The sequence below is a fragment of the Mixophyes fleayi genome, chromosome 1 (assembly GCF_038048845.1).
Source record: "Mixophyes fleayi isolate aMixFle1 chromosome 1, aMixFle1.hap1, whole genome shotgun sequence".
Lineage (NCBI taxonomy): Eukaryota > Metazoa > Chordata > Amphibia > Anura > Limnodynastidae > Mixophyes > Mixophyes fleayi.
The window spans coordinates 127,694,059-127,714,066 of NC_134402.1; the positions used below are offsets into that span (position 1 = coordinate 127,694,059).

The following is a 20,008-nucleotide window of genomic DNA, read 5'->3' on the forward strand; positions in this document are numbered from 1 at the left end:
CATTGTGGTAAAAGTAATGGCTGCAATGTCTGATGATTCATAACTGAAAACTAGTGCCTGTCACACAGTTGTTACGGAGCTCACTGTCAGATGTATATCATGCTGACTCCTCCTTACTCCCAGGTTTTTATTAATAACTGGTCCTTATGCATGTGTCTATGTTTAAATACTTATGGTGATGCAATTTCACAGCCCTGTCGGCTATAAACCAAAACATTTCAACAAGACCTGAATGCAGCTAGCAAAGAAAATGTTGTAAATTAAGTTATTTGAATGCCTGTCTACTTAAACAATTATGACTTTAAACTCTCACTACACACCATAGTAATGATATCCAGGAAAGTTAAGAATTTTGTGCAGTCAGCATACAGTTTAGCACTACGTCAAGCTATTGCTCAGAATAGATTTTGTGTCTGACCTCTAAAGGGAGTAAGGCAGGAGAAATAGTAAGTTCCCTTCACAGTCTAGCAGACTCACAAAATGTAAAGGATCATGTAACTCCCCGATGCTACACATGTTAGTGTCTGTCAAACTGTCTTCTGCAAGGATCATCATGCTCTCCTACCAGTCTGCCTTCTGAACTAACAGTCCACCTCAGCAGCTTTTAATTTTCTGCACAATAATTTATCAATCGACCTGTTTTGTAGTACAAATCCTATTCACGCAAACCAATTTCTAAATGAAATGCATTTATATCTTATTGCTAATAATTTAAAATGACTGTTATTATAACAAGAAATAATAATAATCCAAACCACTAGAGGATATTGATTCCTAAGAAATAGAATAAATATTGCATGAGTATACTTACTGGCGTGTCTCGCCCGGTGTTTGTGGGGTCTGGTGTGATCACTTTCTGCCTGCTGATCCTCCTCTCCTTGCTCTGAGTCTTCTACTGTGATTCCAAAGGAGACAGTAGAAGGAGGTGCCACTGACTGCCCTCCTTCCTCTACAGATTTAACACTCCCCCAATCAGGCAGTAACCTGGACTCCTTGTCTCTACCATTACAGTCTAAGATCAATTCAACCCTGGGGAAAGATGTTTCTTCTGCCTCTCCTGCTGGGATAATCTTTGCCTGCTGCTTGCCTGTTATCTGGAATGTGGTAGATGCCTGCTGCTTAGGTGGCTCTCTTTTATTAACACACTCTGAATTCACAGAGCCAGCTTCACTATGCTGTACACTGTGTTCTGTTTCTGAAGATAGACATTTGTCAGCACTCAAAAGAGTCACAATAGGAGCACCTCCAGTACCCAAATGCATGTCCGGGGAGAGGGTCAGCTGAAGTTCCACCATAGAACCTTGTCTCGCGTCTTCTATTCTTCTTGTCAAAGGGATGTCACTTGTTAAGCCATCCTTTGGAGTTTCAGTCTCTGTAGGGGTAATCTTGTGGCACAATGTTATCTCCTTGTCTTTCTCTATTCCCATCAAACCCATATCACATTCTGTCCTTGAATAAACAGATTGGCAATTTGTTTCAGAGATGTCTCGTTCTCTGGGTACCGTTTCTAGGCCTGGACGGATTTGCAGTGTGGTACTTTCCGTGTACTCCTCCTTCTTAATATTTTCCTCTTTCCCATTTTTATTTTCTGCCACTAGTGTTTTGTTTGCTGTTCTGTAACAGAAATGAAAAATAAATATTTATTTTTTTCCACAAGACCTAAACACTGTCAAGTTTGATCCTGGGAATAAAACTCGGGATGTATGGGGTGTCATTTGTCAATATTTGATTTGTACACAGAACTAGTTGTTAAGTTGTTTTATTAAAATCAGTTGATTCATTTGGAACAATATTTGGTAAGCTGAATTTGGTAATACAATCCTTTTTTGTGATACAACATGTATTTTGTGTTGCAAAATCAGTTGAACTACTGCAACATTTCTGTTATCTTCATGAAATATATTTCTATCAGGTAACAGGAAATTTGTACTACTACATGTGTTCTTTAGCATGCAGTCAGCTTGTAGTGTGACATCTGGTATGTTGCATCACTGTGCACAGTATAGATTACAATTTATAGAGACATTGGGCCTGATTCATTAAGGAAAGTAAAGCAAAAAAAAAAGGGTAACTTAGCACCTTGGCAAAACCATGTTGCATTGGAGGGGGAGGTAAATTTAAAATGTGATGGCAGATTTATAGTTGCGGTAATGTATGTCCTAGATCAGTGTTGGCTAACATGTGACACTCCAGGTGTTGTGAAACTACAAGTCCCAGCATGGTTTGCCAATATATAGCAGCTTATTGCTGGAAGGGCATGCATGTTAAGTTATCTTAATTTTAATACCCAGTGCAAAATAAATTAATACAACATATATGTAATTAATAGCAGATATTAAGAATTGAACACAGAATAAAAGAATGATACTTTGCAGGGGTTAAGTTTAAAAACAAATTGGGGACAAATCTTTAAAACCTGTCCCTGAAAATTAAACACAGGTGGCAAATACAGTGATGTAGTACATGTAAATCTAACAGCATTCTGAACAAAAACAAAGACCCCCCAGATAATAAGCTTATCAAAATGTTTATTACTTTTTTTTCTGTAATACAGGTATTACACTAGCAGACACAGAATTCAGCATAAAAACAGTTAAAACTCCAGTGTACAATAACATTAATGCTGTTTTACATCATTATTACCATTCACATACATGATATCATTTAAAACCTGATTATCTTATTATTTAGTCATCTTATAGCTTATCACCCTGCAATTAAGGAGGAAACGGAATTATAATGTAGCTGCTGTTTGGCTGCAAAAGGTTTATTTTTATTGCTATAGTAATATATAATACTTTAAACCCTCCTGTACAAAATTATAAGTAATGTGCATGTGTCATACATTGGTCGAGGCTGATGGGATCTATAGACTAGAAATATGCCTGTTATCATGAAGATATTCAAATGGATAACTGGTAGCTGGTTAAAGCATAGTTTTCTTTGAAGAAATACATTATCAAGATGGAATGTGAGGCGGCCAATAAAAAAGACCAAGTCACCGGTCTGTACTGCACGTGTATAAGATTCACTAACTGTCCCGAACACTGAGAACATGAGCTGGAGGTAAGCAGCGTATACGCTGTTCCCATCCAGAGGCTGCAGGGATTTTTCTCTGACTGAATGTTTATTAATAAAACATACTAGTACTCAGCACTTTAGAAAAATGATGGCTACTGCATAAAAGGGGTTCTTATAGTTAGTGACTCAAATAGGTCCACAATTTACTCATGTCTGGCCATGATGGTCCTTTCTGGGCAAAGTTATTGTTTACTACCATGAAATAATTTGTCAGATTTTATATTGTGTACACATCTCATTTATAATTTATAATTTTATTAAATATTTTCATTATTAATAGTATACTTAATTTGTACAACAGGGAAGAACACTAAAGGGAAATAATTAAGCAATGCGTGACAACGATTCCCCACTAACTCCCAAAATGGACATTTACAGATATGAACCATGAAGTTAGATTAAATTGTTTATCGTAAACCTGATATTCGGCTCATCTTTGTTAAAGAGTAAAGTATTGCATTCCCACTCCAATACAGACAGATGGAGCTCCTCCTACATCTATAGGGCAATGTGGTCTATTTACTAAAATACAGCAATGAGGCTGATTTTCTATCGCCGCCGATTGTGGCAATAGAGAATCACTTATTGCTGCAATCCATCTATAAAATATCACTGCGATACTCAGCTGTCTAGGAACGCCCCAGGAGGGAGAATGCGCATCCAACGTAACATAGCCACACCTACTTCCCTGTCCAGCTACATTTAAATAGCTGCAAGGTTGGGAGTTATGATGTAGGTAAGGGTAAATAAATATGAAATGACCAATATGACCTAAAGTAATTTGGGAGGAGCGGCATTTTTTATTTATCTGGATATATCAGTTAATCAATAGTGAAATAAAGCCATTTTAAGGCTGCAATTTATTTTCACCAATATATACCTATAGCACAGTGATTTCCAATAAGTGTGTCATGTAAATCAAATTTCACAATGGGACAGGGCATTTTGCAGAGGTACATCCTCCCCCTTCCCAATTATCTGGTCTCTGGATGACATAATGTGTTGCAAAGGCCGTAGCTGTTAACTAGAGATTAGTAAAGTTGTGTTAGAACTTCACATGAATTGAACTATGTGGCATTGCAAAGTTTGAGTTATCCAATCTGAGTTCCTCTTTTGTGTCGCCATTCCTGGTAATGTCCATCTGTATTTGTAAGTTCACATTTTTCAGAATTTATATAGGCGAAAATTCCGCTGAACACTTTTGAACATTTTGCTCTTCTCTGTTCAGGACACATATGTGTGTTACAATACCGCCTGGATGTGTAACAAGGATTTCTAAGAAACAGGCGAAGACAGTTGAAATAAGTTGAGGAACCTCAGTTAGGATATTAAATGTATTTTAACTGTTAACAGGGCCTGATTTAAGGTAGGCCGCCTAGACTAATACACTTGTAGCTCCCTCTCGTCTTCCACGCCAGGCTAATATGCGGTAGGTAAAAACAAACTTGTCCTTAATTTAAAATTCTGCATCCTTCATCCCGCCAGCAATGTTCACATTACTGTGTTTTCGAAACTCAGCTCCACCTGTTTTTTTTAAATGGTCATGTAAAACTTTGTCACTCATTTAATTTTCATTAAAATCAGAAAAGTATAGCGGAGCTTAGACACGAACGAGCGCTACTGAGGGTGAAGGTGTGTGGTGTCTGCGCCTGTTACCACCCTTTATTATTTTACTTGCTTATTCCCCAGTGCCCACCCAAAAGTCACTTGTCTTCAACTTTTATTTTGGGAATACGTCAAGATTAAAACCTTACTACATTTTTCTTTCATTCTTTCTTTTTACTTTGGAGAACAACTGTTCTCTTATATTTGAAAATGAATTTCAGTTTATACCGCTACCTGTAACAATTTTGCATGCCCAAAAATCGTGCACCTGCCACCCCTGCAGCTTAGAAGTCTATTGGAAAATTAGACCCTAATGGTAAATAAAAAAAAAAAATATTTGTAATTAATTTGGGGTTTAAACATACTAATATTTTTAAGTATTTCTTTTTTATATATATATTTTATAATATTTTAACAATGGTGGGGCACATGACATGAATACAGTCATCTGTGTCACAGCATCAAAAAGTTTGGAAAATAAAAACATTTTTGCTATCATTGACTTTATTTTTCTAGAACACCCTGGGAAATGATCTTGCTGTGTAACACAAACTCAAAATCAAGTGAGCGTGTAACTACACAGAAACCAATTTCAATGTTTTAAGCTGTCTGGATAGAAAACAGGGCAGAGTGTGGATGAGACTTTCCCTCCTTAAAAGGCTGTGAAAATGTTAGGATGCATGCGTGCGGTGACAACTGCTGCCAGTTAGTTTAACCTCACAGGAAACCATCAACGTATTCATTAAATCTGTAATTGGCAAACAGCATGACGACATTTCAACCTGCCTGAAGCCAAGCATATAAAATGAGCAACAATTTCTATCACATATAAAATGAAGACCTTCGCTGTAACTAGAGATGCTCACTGACCCCCTTGTGAAGGTTTTGGTTTTGGTTTTGGATCTGGATTACCGTTGTGTTTTGGTTTTAGTTTTGGTTTTGCTAAACCGCCCTTGCGTGTTTTGGTTTTGTTTGGTTTTGGTTTGCCATTTTTGAAAAAAATAAAAAAAAATTGGTCTAAAATAACCTAATTTAGTGCTCCACCAGTTTCTTGGATAAGTGAGATAATTCTAAAGCTAATACATTTTGAAAAAACTGTTTAAGTCCTGGTAGGCCGTCGTTAATTCTAACACTTGCCTGCAAATTATACAGACAAACCTGGTTGTCTTCCCCCTCCATCTTTGACTATTGGCAATGTAGCCATCGTCTTTGGGTGTATATAATAAATGGACCAAGGTAGTTTGGTGGCTGTCTATGACCCCCCCCCCCCCCTCCACTTGTAGTTAAATAGAAAAAAGCAGTCTGCATAGGCTGTAGAATGAGAATATTAAAAGAAATGGACAGAGGCAGTTTGGTATCTGTCTGCATCAGACCCCCTCTCCACTAGGAGTAAAATAGAAAACTATTCAGCCGTTATAGACTGTAGAATATAAATAGAAATTGATAAAGGCAATTTGGTATCTGTCTGCATCATAATCATCAACATCATCATTAGTGCCCTCGTCGCCTACACAAATCTCCCCCTCATCCTCTTCTAATTCCAAAGTGGCATCCTCAATTGGTGTATCGCCGGCTACACTCAGGCTGTTAAGGCACACATCAGCAGAACTGCTGAAAGGACCCTTCTTTATGGGTATACTGTCACTAACAGAATGCTCACGATTACACATACCACTGTTGGATGGACTCTCCACAGGGATTGGTGTCATTTCTGATTCTGAGCATACATTATCCTCTAATGCCTTACTGTTTTCTTGCAGCTCGGCTTTGACGCGTAACAGTAGTTGTGCACCACTTTTAGACTCCAAATTACTTGGTCTTGCTTGGTCACGAGTGACCGTACAAGAAGAAGGCTCAGTAACATTTTTTGATCTACCACTAATAGAGAAAGGTGAAGGCCTCATTCTTTCTTTGCCACTGCGTGTGTAGAATGGCATGTTGGCAATTTTTTGTTTATCGGCAGTTAACTTTTCCTCAGTTACACTTCTTTTTCACTTCAACATGGTCAATTTTTATTTGGTGTGTGTTTTTTTCCCTGATTTAAAAAGTCTATGTACTTTTACAGCTTTACCAGATGACGTACTGGGAACACTACCATCAGGACTGGTGCCAGCACCTGCTTGCTGATTCTGCTCATATGTGGACTGCTTTGAATCCATTTCAATGAGCCCAAACCAAAATATTCAATAGATATTGCTGTTAAATATGACTTTTTGCAGCCAGAAAAATTAGTGTTTCACACTGGGGAATATGGGACACCCCAAAGCACTTTTAGTGCAAAATATTGTATAGATAGATTCTGCTGCTAAATATGACTATTGGCAGCCAGAAAAAATTATTGTTTCACACTGGGGAATATGGGACACCCCAAAGCACTTGCAGTGCAAAATATTGTATAAATACTGCTGCTAAATATGACTTTTGACAGCCAGAAAAATTATTCTTTCACACTGGGGAATACGGGACACCCCAAAGCACTTGTAGTGCAAAATATTGTATAAATACTGCTGCTAAATATGACTTTTGTCAGCCAGGAAAATTAGTGTTTCACACTGGGGAATATGGGACACCCCAAAGCACTTGTAGTGCAAAATATTGAAAAAAAGACTCCTCTATGCTCCTCTCTTCCTGCTCTAACAATTGCTAATAGAATTGGTAATAATAATAGAATTGAATAGAATAGAATTGAAATAATAATAGAAATAATAAGGTGTAAAATTATTGCTCTGTCCCTGCTCTAATACAGCCTGTGACCTAACCCTGCTCTCTCCCTCTGTTGAATGGTGACGGATTGCTGTGGAGGCGGGTATTTATGCATTTCAAATATCGCGAGAACTGAGCCCCGAGATCCGCTGACATCACAATGACGTTCGGCCTCGATTACAATTCCGAACGGGCGGGAGAGCGGCTCGGTACTCGGATAGGCAAAGTTCGGGTGGCTTTGGATCTCGGGGAACCGAGCCCGCCCATCCCTAGCTGAAACACACCTATTTGTTACTGTTTTTCTACAATATAGGATTAAATTTCACTAGAGCATCATAACTGGAAACTTTCATCAACTCATGTGACTAGGTTAGAGCATACTTGCTGACTTTAACATTGTGAAGTCTGGGAGATCCCCGTAATTTTGGCCCCGCCCAGCATTTTGTTATGGGGGCAGGGCCAAAATGATGCGATTCACTGTGAATAGCGTCATTTTGGCTAGCAAATTGCAGGGTGCGGGAGACTTGCCTGACCTACCCCGACTTCGGGAGTCTCCCGGACATTCCTGGAGAGTTGGCAAGTATGGTTTAGAGTATCTTTTTATTATGTCCCTTGTTTTTAAATGACTTACAAGACATATATTTACTTATTTATTTATATATATCACTGTAAGTAAATTGCCCCCATCTGTTTAATACAATGTGTTGGAAATTTGGAGCGGGAGATGACTGGAGGAAGGGCTAGTAATTCTAAATCTCTTGGAATGCCCCTTGCATACTGACCATGTTCCCATTGATAGCACACAGATGCTCCTTGGAGGCATGTAGGTTATTGTACCAACAAGAATTGGGCCGATGTCTGAGCAGATCCAAGCTTATCGCATCATGGCTCCACCCCCTTGCAGTGGCTTTTATTTAGCCATTGCGAACAGTGGTAGTGCAGTCTATCAGCAGCGAGATAGGAAAATAGAAGAGAGAATGATGTGATCAAGAGAGAAGACACCGGAGAGGAATACAGAAGAGAGAAAGGCACAGATAATGAAGAAGTCAGTGCAATCAAGAGCAGAAGAAGAGAGGCATCAGGATCAACAAGGATAACGGTTGTAGGAGAAGCAGCAGATGGAAAGCATTGAGCTGTCATGTTTCCCACTGCTGCCAACGAAAGCTGTCAGAGACAGGTAAGGCCTTTGGTTAATCCTCTCTCAGGCCTGTGCCTGCACTTTATTCCTACTCATACACATTTTTCGGACACAAAGTAAGTTGGCACAAATGCAGCCACTAGGCCCACAGCAGTTAGAGGGGCACAGGGCCCAGGGCAAAATTACTTTAAATTGTAGGATTCTCTTGATTTATTTTAGGGTGCAGTAATTTCAGTATTAGTGGCCTGTGGGCACATTATTCAGGAATAGCCTGTGGTCAGTGTAATTCAGGCACTAGGCCTGTGGAGACAAAGTTTGGCACTAGGCCTAGCATCAGTAGGAGGTAGCCCTGTGATTGTAAGACCGTGTTCAGTCTGTTCCCTTATTGTCCTTTAACCTCAGGTAATCATTTTGTGGTGGTCTCTTATAGACCTGTAGAAACATCTTCCTTTTGTCCCTGTTACAGGATCCGAGAGTCAAGCTCCCATTAAAGGTAGGCTTTTGGTGTCCGGTATTGTATTGTCTGTTCTGTGGATTGGCTTATTGGAACTGTGGGGATTAAAGAAATGGTAGTACACTACACCTAGTGCTAGAAATTAATGTTGTGCAGCATATTGGTAGAACGTTGTTAGGACCAGGGCTGCTGTTGTATTATTGTTGTAGATAACACTAGAGTGGGTGGTATATCCTAGCTCGGTAGACAGCTCTGTGGGTGGGCTGTTCTGTGTCGCCTTTCCTAGATGCCAATGCTGGGAGTCATAGACAACCATCAAGAGGAGACAGTGACTCCTCGGTGAGTATCATTGTTTGGTTTTGTCTTTTTCTTGGTGGAGCCCTCACCAGTAAATTAGTGAATAAGATATTCGGGTTGGATACTTCCTTGTCTCGAATATCTGTAGTCCTGCGCCCAGGCCCAGAACAAAATTGAGGTGTCACCATTCTTTCACCCAAATAACTGTTGTTGTCTCCTCCCTAGACCTAACCAGAGTGGTGGGTGTAGAAGTGCTGCTAAAGGATCGGTGTGATTGGCAGGTGTACCGGTCAAGAGCAGGTAGGCTTGTAAAGACACTCCTATTAAACTGATGTGAGAAGAATGTAGTGTCAAACACACTTCTATATGAAATTTAATTCATAATCCATTTTGTTGCAAACTGCAATCAGTATAAAACTACCCTTTTCTGCTATTTCCCAGATTATAGAGCAGCATGGTGGCTCAGTGGTTAGCACTTCTGACTCACAGCACTGGGGTCATGAGTTCGATTTCCAACCATGGTCTTATCTATGTGGGGTTTGTATGTTCTCCCCGTGTTTGCATGCGTTTCCTCCCACACTCCAAAAAAAACAACATACTAGTAGGTTAATTGGCTGCTATTAAATTGTCCTTAGTCTCTCTCAGTCTGTGTGTGTATATGTTAGGGAATATAGACTCCAATAGGGCAGGGACTGATTTGAGTGAGTTCTCTGTACAGCGCTGCGGAATTAGTGGCGCTATATAAATAGCTGATGATGATGATGCTAAAGCTCATGAGGGACTAAAGCTCAACACATTTTGATATGTTCTAGTACAGGGTGAACTGCACTGTCTTAATCTTCCATGGTCATATAAATAGCTTTAGAAATCAGTTATAAGTTTTATGTTCCTGCTCATTGGAAGCCTAAGTAAATCTGTCCCATTCCAACTCACTCAGAGCATTTGGTTCAGCATACAGAACATCGCTTATAACATCTTCATTTTATGCTATACATTTCTTCTTATATTTTTGTAAATGAGCTAATCAGAGGCAAACATTACCATTAGAATGAAATGATTGTTATCTCTAAAATAAACATAGCTGTTGAGTTTTGAAACTATAAATTCTTACAGATACAGTAATGAATCTAAAATAAATTAGTATATTAGTTAGAGATGGGCGGGCTCGGTTCCCCGAAACCCGAACCCACCCGAACTTTGGGTATCCGAGTACCGAGCAGAACAGGCTCGGTACTCTCCCGCCCGCTCGGAATCCAAATCGAGGCCGAACGTCATTGTGACATCGTCGGATCTCGAGGCTCAGTTCTCGCGATACTTGAAGATTATAAATACACGCCTCCACAGCAATCCATCGCCATTTGACAGAGGGAGAGAGCAGGGTGTAGTCACAGGCTGATTAAAGCAGGGACAGCGAATACAATATTCTGATTCCAATTGTGCTAACAAAAATCGCTAGAGAAGAGAGGAGGATAGAGGAGTTTTTTTCTTCTTCAATATTTGGCACTCAAAGTGCTTTTTGGGTGTCTCCCATTATTTTGCCTAAATATTTCTGGCTGTGAAAATTACTATCTGTCAGCAGTATCTACCAAATAATTTTTAGCACTCCCCAGTGCTTTTGGGGTGTCCCCCATAATTGTGCATAAATATTTCTGGCTGTCAAAATTACTATCTGTCAGCAGTATCTACCAAATAATTTTTAGCACTCCCCAGTGCTTTTGGGGTGTCCCCCATTATTTTGCCTAAATATTTCTGGCTGTCAAAATTGCTATCTGTCAGCAGTATCTACCAAATAATTTTTAGCACTCCCCAGAGCTTTTGGGGTGTCCCCCATAATTGAGCATAAATATTTCTGGCTGTCAAAATTGCTATCTGTCAGCAGTATCTACCAAATAATTTTTAGCACTCCCCAGTGCTTTTGGGGTGCCCCCCATAATTGTGCATAAATATTTCTGGTTGTCAAAATTAGAATTTGTCAACAGTATCTACCAAATAATTTTTAGAACTTCCCAGTGCTTTTGGGGTGTCCCCCATTATTTTTCCTAAATATTTCTGGCTGTCAAAAGTCATATTTGTCAGCAGTATCTACCAAATAATTTTTAGCACTCCCCAGTGCTTTTGGGGTGTCCCCCATAATTGTGCATAAATATTTCTGGCTGTCAAAAGTCATATTTGTCAGCAGTATCTACCAAATAATTTTTAGCACTCCCCAGTGCTTTTGGGGTGTCCCCCATATTTGTGCATAAATATTTCTGGCTGTCAAAAGTCATATTTGTCAGCAGTATCTACCAAATAATTTTTAGTACTACAAGTGATTTGGGCTCAGAATGGATTCAAAGCAGTCCACATATGATCAATTAACTGTGAAACAATCATTTGCGAGGGGAAGCAAATATGACAGCAGTCACCCAGTCGCCAAGCGAATCACAGCCGCCATGGCTGCAATGTTAATGTTAGATCTGCGTCCAATTTCCACAATAAACGCAGCTGGTTTTTCACAGTTAATTGAGGTTTTGTGTCCGCGTTACAGAATTCCATCGCGGCACCATTTCTCCCGTAAAGCAATTCCACAACTATACCAAAAAGTGTGTAAAAATGTAGAGATTGAGCTGAAAAATGCCATTCTGCCCACTGTCCACTTAACCACAGATATGTGGACAAGTGGAAGTGGCCAAACCAAAGACTATATGACCGTGACAGCCCACTGGGTTGGTCATTCACCTTCACCAGCAGGAACAGCAGCAGCATGTACACCACTACGTAACATTTGTCACAGGCAGACCACTCTTTGTATCACCGGCTTCACTAACAGGCATACAGCTGACAATTTGTTACGCAAACTAAGAGATGTGATTGATACATGGCTTATACCACTTGGACTCTCCCCAGGATATGTCATTTCTGATAACGCCAACAATATAGTGCGAGCATTACAGCTGGATGATTTCCAACACATTCCCTGTTTTGCTCACACCATCAACTTGGTGGCGCAGAGCTTCCTACGAAATAACCATGAGGTGCAGGAGATGCTTTCGGTGGCCCGTAAAATTTCAGGCCATTTCAGGCATTCAGCCACAGCATGTAGGACATTACAGCCGCTCCAAGAGCAGTTTAACTTGCCCTGCCACCAACTTAAGCAAGAGGTGGTAACTAGGTGGAATTCCACCTTGTACATGCTTCAGAGGATGGAGGAACAGCGCAAAGCCATCCAAGCATATTGCACAAGCCATGACATTGGGAAAGGAGGGGGGATGTATTTCACTCTTGCGCAGTGGGGAATCCTTTCAGTGCTGTGCAAGGTGCTGAAACCATTTGAAGTTGTGACGTGTGAGGTGAGTGCAGACTCTGCTAGTTTGAGCCAAGTCATTCCTTTAATTAGACTATTGGAAAAGCAGCTTGAGAAACTGAAGGAGGAGCTGAAAGCAAGCAATTCAGCAAAGTATGTTAGCCTTGTCGAACAAGTACTTCATTCGCTTCACAATGATCCTCGAGTTATTAAGATTTTGAACTCGGATCAGTACGTTTTGGCCACTGTGCTTGATCCAAGGTTTAAGACCTACATTGAGTCTTTATTTGTAAATGAGCGAGATGTGAACTTTTGCAAGGAGCTATTGCTCAGCAATTCGGCCGCTAAACTGGGCCTCGGCTTGACGACGTGTCCTCCTTCACTTTCTCAAGCTGCTGCTGCTCGTAAAAAATTAAATTTCCCAAAAAGAAGCAGGGAAGAGGCAGGGGGCATACCAGAACAATTTAACATCTGGGCTGGTTTGAAGGATTTTTCTAAAAAATGTGTCACCTTGCCCATAACTCCATCCAATATGAGTATAAACATGCAAAGGATGGTGAAGGATTATTTTCAAGAGGTAGTTGATATGGAAATGTCAGACAGTCCCTTTCCTTACTGGGAGGAAAAGCAGGCCATTTGGAAACCCATGTACAAACTTGCTTTGCAATACCTAAGCTGCCCACCCTCCAGTGTGTACTCTGAACGAGTATTCAGTACAGCCGGGAACTTAGTCAGTGATCGCCGTCGAAGGTTACTTCCAAAAAATGTGGAGAAAATTATGTTTATAAAAATGAACTACATCTTCCATGAGGAAGGCCTTCACCATCAAAGACATCCAAGCACTGACTGTTCTCTAATGGAGGATTCAAGCGGCGATGAATTGATAGTCTGTGATGATGACGTACACACTGATGAGGGTGAGGATGAAGCTGAAGATGATGACAATAACATCTTTTTAAAACTTTCTATGTAAGTGTAGGGTGCATTCTACCCCCAAAGAGGAAAGGGACTTGTGGCATTTCCATATCACGTACCGTCTTGAAAGGCTGCTGTTTGGGCAATTTCTCCTTAAGGGTAGGGTGTCATACACTGACTGACCCCAAACTGTCTTTGTCCATTTCAATTAATATTGTACAGTCTCTAACGGCTGAATTTCTTTGTATTTTCAACAAGTGGAGGGGGGCCTATAGAGACAGAAACCAAACTGGCTTTGTCCATTTCAATTAATATTGTACAGTCTATAACGGCTGAATTTTTTTGTATTTTCAACAAGTGGAGGGGGGCCTATAGAGACAGAAACCAAACTGGCTTCCTCCATTTCAATTAATATTGTACAGTCTATAACGGCTGAATTTTTTGGTTTTTTTCAACAAGTGGAGGGGGGCCTATAGAGACAGAAACCAAACTGGCTTTGTCCATTTCAATTAATATTGTACAGTCTATAACGGCTGAATTTTTTTGTATTTTTCGAAAAGTGGAGGGGGGCCTATAGAGACAGAAACCAAACTGGGTTTGTCCATTTCAATTAATATTGTACAGTCTATAATGGCTGAATTTTTTTGTATTTTTCGAAAAGTGGAGGGGGCCTATAGAGACAGAAACCAAACTGGCTTTGTCCATTTCAATTAATATTGTACAGTCTATAACGGCTGAATTTTTTAGTTTTTTTCAACAAGTGGAGGGGGGCCTATAGAGACAGAACGCAAACTGCCTTTTTCCATTTCTTTACATATTTAACTATAAGTGTAGGGTGTAATATACATCCAAAGATGATGGCTGCATTGCCAATATGCATAGATGGAGAGGAAGACAATCTGTTTTGTGTGTAGAATTAATGAAGGCCTACCTACCAGGAATTAAACAGTTTTTTTGATAATTTATTAGCTTTACAATTAGATTACTTATCCATGAAACAGGTAGAGCACTAAATTTGGTTATTTTAGGCCCAAAAACATTGATTTTCCAACAAAATACCAAAACAAAACCAAACAAAACCAAAATCAAAACCAAAACACGCAATGGCGGTTTTGCAAAACCAAAACACGACGGTAATCCAGATCCAAAACCGAATAGAAAACCAAAACACGGGGGTCAGTAATCATCTCTAATATTAGTACAATTCAAAAAAGAATTCATGTTTTACATGGATTTTTTCTTTGTTTCTATTATTTCCACTTTTAATGTGAAGTGTTTGTACAGCTGTGTGAAATACGTGGGCACTAGTAGAAAAGGTTAATAATATATGGGATAATGTATTGTGCACTATAAATTATAAGGATCAGGAGCGGAATGGCCATGTAAACTAACAGGAATAATCCCAGTAGGCTGATGGCCTCAGAAGGCCGACTGGTATCTTTTTACAAGTTTTTTTAAAAAAGAAAAAAATTATGTGTAATGCCCCCCTACCCCCCGTCCGGACCGGCAAAGGGGAGGGGCAGTGTGATACTAGGTGGCTGGCCCCTCCTCTGAGACCAGCCACCCACCTTAATGTGGCTGCGGATCCCTCTGCTGATCTGTCTCTCCCTCCTCCTATCTCTATGGCTGCAGTCTTCGTACACATGTCACATGGGATGTGTCATATGACAGCTGCAATCCCATGTGTGCAGTGAGAGAAGTCTACAGCAGGAACAAGGTAAGTGTGTGTCTGCTAAAGTGTGTGTGACTGCTAAAGTGTGTGTGTGTCTGCTAAAGTGTGTGTGTGACTGCTAAAGTGTGTCTGTGTGACTGCTAAAGTGTGTGTGTGTGACTGCTAAAGTGTGTGTGGCTGCTAAAGTGTGTGTGTGTGTGTGAGAGGGGGGCTACTAAAGTGTGTGAGGGGGGCTACTAAAGGGTGTGTAGGATAAGAGTAGGGGCTGCTAAAGGGTGTGTAGGATAGGAGAGGGGGCCGCTAAAGGGTGTGTAGGAAAGGAGAGGGGGCTGCTAAAGGGAGTGTAGGATAGGAGGGGGGCTGCTAAAGGGTGTGTAGGATAGGAGTGGGGGCTGCCAAAGGGTGTGTAGGATAGGACTGGGGGCTACTAAAGGAAGTGTAGGATAGGAGAGGGGGCTGCTAAAGGGAGTGTAGTGTAGGAGAGGGGACTGCTAAAGGGTGTGTAAGATTGGAGAGGTGGCTGCTAAAGGGTGTGTAGGATAGGAGTGGGGGCTGCTAAAGGGTGTGTAGGATAGAACTGGGGGCTACTAAAGGGAGTGTAGGATAGGAGAGGGGGCTGCTAAGGGGAGTGTAGGGTAGGAGAGGGGGCTGCTAAAGGGTGTGTAGGATAGGAGAGGGGGCTGTTAAAGGGTATGTAGGATAGGAGAGGGGGCTGCTAACGGGAGTGTAGGATAGGAGAGGGGGCTGCTAAAGGGAGTGTAGTGTAGGAGAGGGGGCTGCTAAAGGGTGTGTAGGATTGGAGAGGGGGCTGCTAAAGGGTGTGTAGGATTGGAGAGGGGGCTGCTAAAGGGTGTGTAGGATAGGAGAGGGGGCTGCTAACGGGAGTGTAGGATAGGAGAGGGGGCTGCTAAAGGGAGTGTAGGGTAGGAGAGGGGGCTGCTAAAGGGTGTGTAGGATAGGAGAGGGGGCTGCTAAAGGGTGTGTAGGATAGGAGAGGGGGCTGCTAAAGGGTGTGTAGGATAGGAGAGGGGGCTGCTAAAGAGAGTGTAGGATGGGAGGGGGGCTCCTAAAGGGTGTGTAGGATAGGAGTGGGGGCCGTTAAAGGGAGTGTAGGATAGGAGAGGGGGCTGCTAAAGGGAGTATAGTGTAGGAGAGGGGGCTGCTAAAGGGTGTGTAGGATTGGAGAGGGGGCTGCTAAAGGGTGTGTAGGATAGGAGTGGGGGCTGCTAAAGGGTGTGTAGGATAGGACTGGGGGCTAATAAAGGGTGTGTAGGATAGGAGAGGGGGCTTCTAAAGGGAGTGTAGTGTAGGAGAGGGGGCTGCTAAAGGGTGTGTAGGATAGGAGAGGGGGCTGCTAAAGGGTGTGGGATAGGAGAGGGGGCTGCTAAAGGGAGTGTAGGGTAGGAGAGGGGGCTGCTAAAGGGTGTGTAGGATTGGAGAGGGGGCTGCTAAAGGGTGTGTAGGATAGGAGTGGGGGCTGCTAAAGGGTGTATAGGATAGGACTGGGGGCTAATAAAGGGTGTGTAGGATAGGAGAGGGGGCTTCTAAAGGGAATGTAGTGTAGGAGAGGGGGCTGCTAAAGGGTGTGTAGGATAGGAGAGGGGGCTGCTAAAGGGTGTGGGATTGGAGAGGGGGCTGCTAAAGGGTGTGTAGGATAGTAGTGGGGGCTGCTAAAGGGTGTGTAGGATAGGACTGGGGGCTAATAAAGGGTGTGTAGGATAGGAGAGGGGGCTTCTAAAGGGAGTGTAGTGTAGGAGAGGGGGCTGCTAAAGGGTGTGTAGGATAGGAGAGGGGGCTGCTAAAGGCTGTGGGATAGGAGAGGGGGCTGCTAAAGGGAGTCTAGGGTAGGAGAGGGGGCTGCTAAAGGGTGTGTAGGATAGGAGGGGGGCTACTAATGGGTGTGTAGGATAGTAATCAGGGCTGCTAAAGGATATTAGGTTAGGAGGGGGCTGCTAAAGGGTATGTAGGGTAGGAGGGGGCTGCTAAATGGTGTGTAGGATAGGTGAGGGGCTGCTAAAGGGTGGAATGGGATTAATATATTGTGTGATATGAGGGAAGGGAGGGGAGCTGACTTAATAGTTAATGGGTGGAAGGTAGGGTATTAATTTAATGGTGGAGTTTAGGTTGGGGCTAATTATTTAATGGGTGCTATTATTTGTGGGGTGATGGTGGGGCAATTTAATTTATTGGTGGGGCAATTTCATTTAATATTGGGGCCTATTAAATTAATATGGGGTGAAGGGACCTTTAATTTAATGCTGGGGTGGTTTTGGGCTATTAATTGAATGTGGGGCTGAGTTTGGGGAAGAAAGCTTGTTATTAAATGTGAATATTAATTATTTAATGCCGTGATGTTTGTGGGAAATGGTTATATTAAACGTAAATGCTATTAATTTATTGCTGGGGCTGTTTGGAGGGAGGGAAATAGGTTTTTTTATTAAATGGGAATACTATTACTTTGATGTTGGGGTTGGTTGAAGGGAAAAAGATATATTTATTAAATGTATATACTATTAATTTAATGTTGGGGCTGGAGGGAGGCCTAATTTTTAAATGTGGGTGCTATTAATTAAATGCCGGGGATGGTTGGAGTGTTCTAAATTTCATGTACCCATTTTATTTACAAATAGGGCCTCCAACATTCCAGAATCCAGACAAGCAGCAACAGATCCAGCAGCCACAGGTGGTGAAAGTGACAAGAACAGGTAGGAGAGAGCAGGACAGTCTGCCAACCATCCTGAATCTGGTGGGATAGCCCAGAATTTGGGTGACTGTCTCACTTAGTCAGGATTTGGTCCTACTGAATGGACAGTTGGCAGGTATGTCCCGATTCACACTGTACTGCTCGTGAAGGCAGAGCTGCGTGCACCTAACAGTAGTGCACACAGTTTTGCCTGTGTATTTGTCATAAATGATAACCCCCCTTTCTTAAGTGCCCTGGGTCCCCCGTAGCCTTATTCCAGCTTTAGCAATACTTTAGTGGTTCTTGCATTGATACCATTGCCTGCCTTTTACCTTGCACTGGTCTCATTCTCAGATCACTTTGTTGAACTTACAGCCAGCCCCCATTGCACTGACAATATCATTATTCCTGCTTCCATTTCACTTACTATATCACCAGCAAACCCTTGGAATAGCTCTCTCCTTCACTTATGCCAGTGTCTGCTAACCCTCCCTTCACTGTTATTAAATCAAATCACCACCAATCACAGGACACATTTAGGACTCATGCATAATTGTTACAAAAGAAGTGTTTTCTTGCAGATGCTTGAAGTATTTTACCCTTGTGGGTGATCGCACTGGATAGCCATTTATTATAAGGATTATTTTTAATGCAATTTTTGAAACACACAGTACACATTTTTATATGTTAAATAGAGAGATTTGACTGGTATTTTACAGCTCATGATGTCAGGGAAAGATGCAACAGTGTGGTGAGGTGCTCATGTGCTGCTCTGGTAGACTGATCAAATAGGATTCTGCCAACATGTTTTGTAATAGTTAAACTTATTAAACAAAGTCAGGTATGTTTCTATGAAGGGAATTTTGAAGGATGTGTTAGTAGGCAACTAAACAAGTTTGAGCACAGAGACATAAACCAGTCGCAGATAATGTAAAAGGATTCATGTATTTTTATAGCACAGGACTTGCAGCTTTTTCCCTGCTTTGCTTTAGAAATGACCCACTGTGTCTTAAGTCATCACATCTATGGTTTCCTAAGTGTTACTACAACCGAATTCTAGTAGTTCTAAATCCTGTCTACTTTTGTGTCAGCCCCACCTACAGTTGATTTGGAGCCACCCATATGAGGCCACTTCAAGAATTTTTTCCAGGGCCACTTTAAGTTCCCAATCCGCCCCTGATAAGGATATTATAAGTCACAGAGGAGTTCTGTTACCATATATACAGACCATGCATACTTTACAGTTGGCAGTGCATTATTCTTTATAATACATAATTTGTCCTAATTTACACTAAAGTGATCAGAAATCAACATTTATAGGAAATTACATCAGCGCATAGCTTTGCAGTCTTTATAAGTTAATATTTCTTGAAATGAAATCCAAAAATGTACACTGTTATTACATTCAGCAATCCTGACGTGATAGGGATTGTAGGGCCCCAAGTCCCAATGTAACAGTGTAGAGAAAAATATTTTAAAACATTGGCAACTGTGAAAGTGAAATGAAATACTGATGTGTGTTTTACCTTTTGACAAGCATCTGGAGGTTATCGGGTGATTTTTCAATAAGAGCCACAACTTCTGAGTACGGTATGTCAGTGCAAGATGTCCCATTGATGGAGACCACCTCATCTCCCTCACATAATCCTGCAATGGAGGCCTTGCTCGTACTTCGAACCTGAAACAAGCCAGAAAGAGTGTAAATAATAAATAATATGCTTCATGTGGTTTTGAAATAGCTAGAAATATGATGCGTGCTTAAAACTTCAAAGCTGTTCAACATTTGTCGCAAAATATATTGACCATGTGCAAATTGGCCCAAGTGTATATGGAATGTCTCTAACTTGGTTGCTTGAACATGAGATATGTGATTTTGCTAAGCTGACGGCATTCTGTTGCCTTATAGCCATTTTGTTCTCTTATAGCTTAAAGACAGATTAGATACAGCTAGTTTGTAGGAGTTATTCATTGTTTGCAGGAGACTGAGCTTGAATATGGCAGCACAGGAGATAAACCAACTCCCCCCTGGGGAGTATTCCTGTGTAACAATGAGAGACTGTAGCAACATCTGTGTAAATGAAGCATGAGTGGTTAAAACCTTTTGGGGCGTAGTTTTCTGTAATACGTGATTTTTGCTATATAGATATGGACTAGTTACTAATAAAGTAGAGATAATT

At 41.3% G+C, this 20,008-nt stretch overlaps 1 protein-coding gene across 1 annotated transcript in view; it reads right to left on the bottom strand.

Annotated features, from left to right (window-relative positions):
• Window positions 1-20,008, bottom strand: part of SYNPO2 (synaptopodin 2) — a 249,757-nt gene that overhangs the window by 49,710 nt on the left and 180,039 nt on the right. The window contains exons 2-3 of the mRNA XM_075200335.1: window positions 19,358-19,509; window positions 812-1,614 (exon numbers count right to left, since the gene is read on the bottom strand). Of these exons, the coding sequence (XP_075056436.1) occupies window positions 812-1,614; window positions 19,358-19,509 (955 nt within the window). The remainder of the gene's footprint in view (window positions 1-811; window positions 1,615-19,357; window positions 19,510-20,008) is intronic.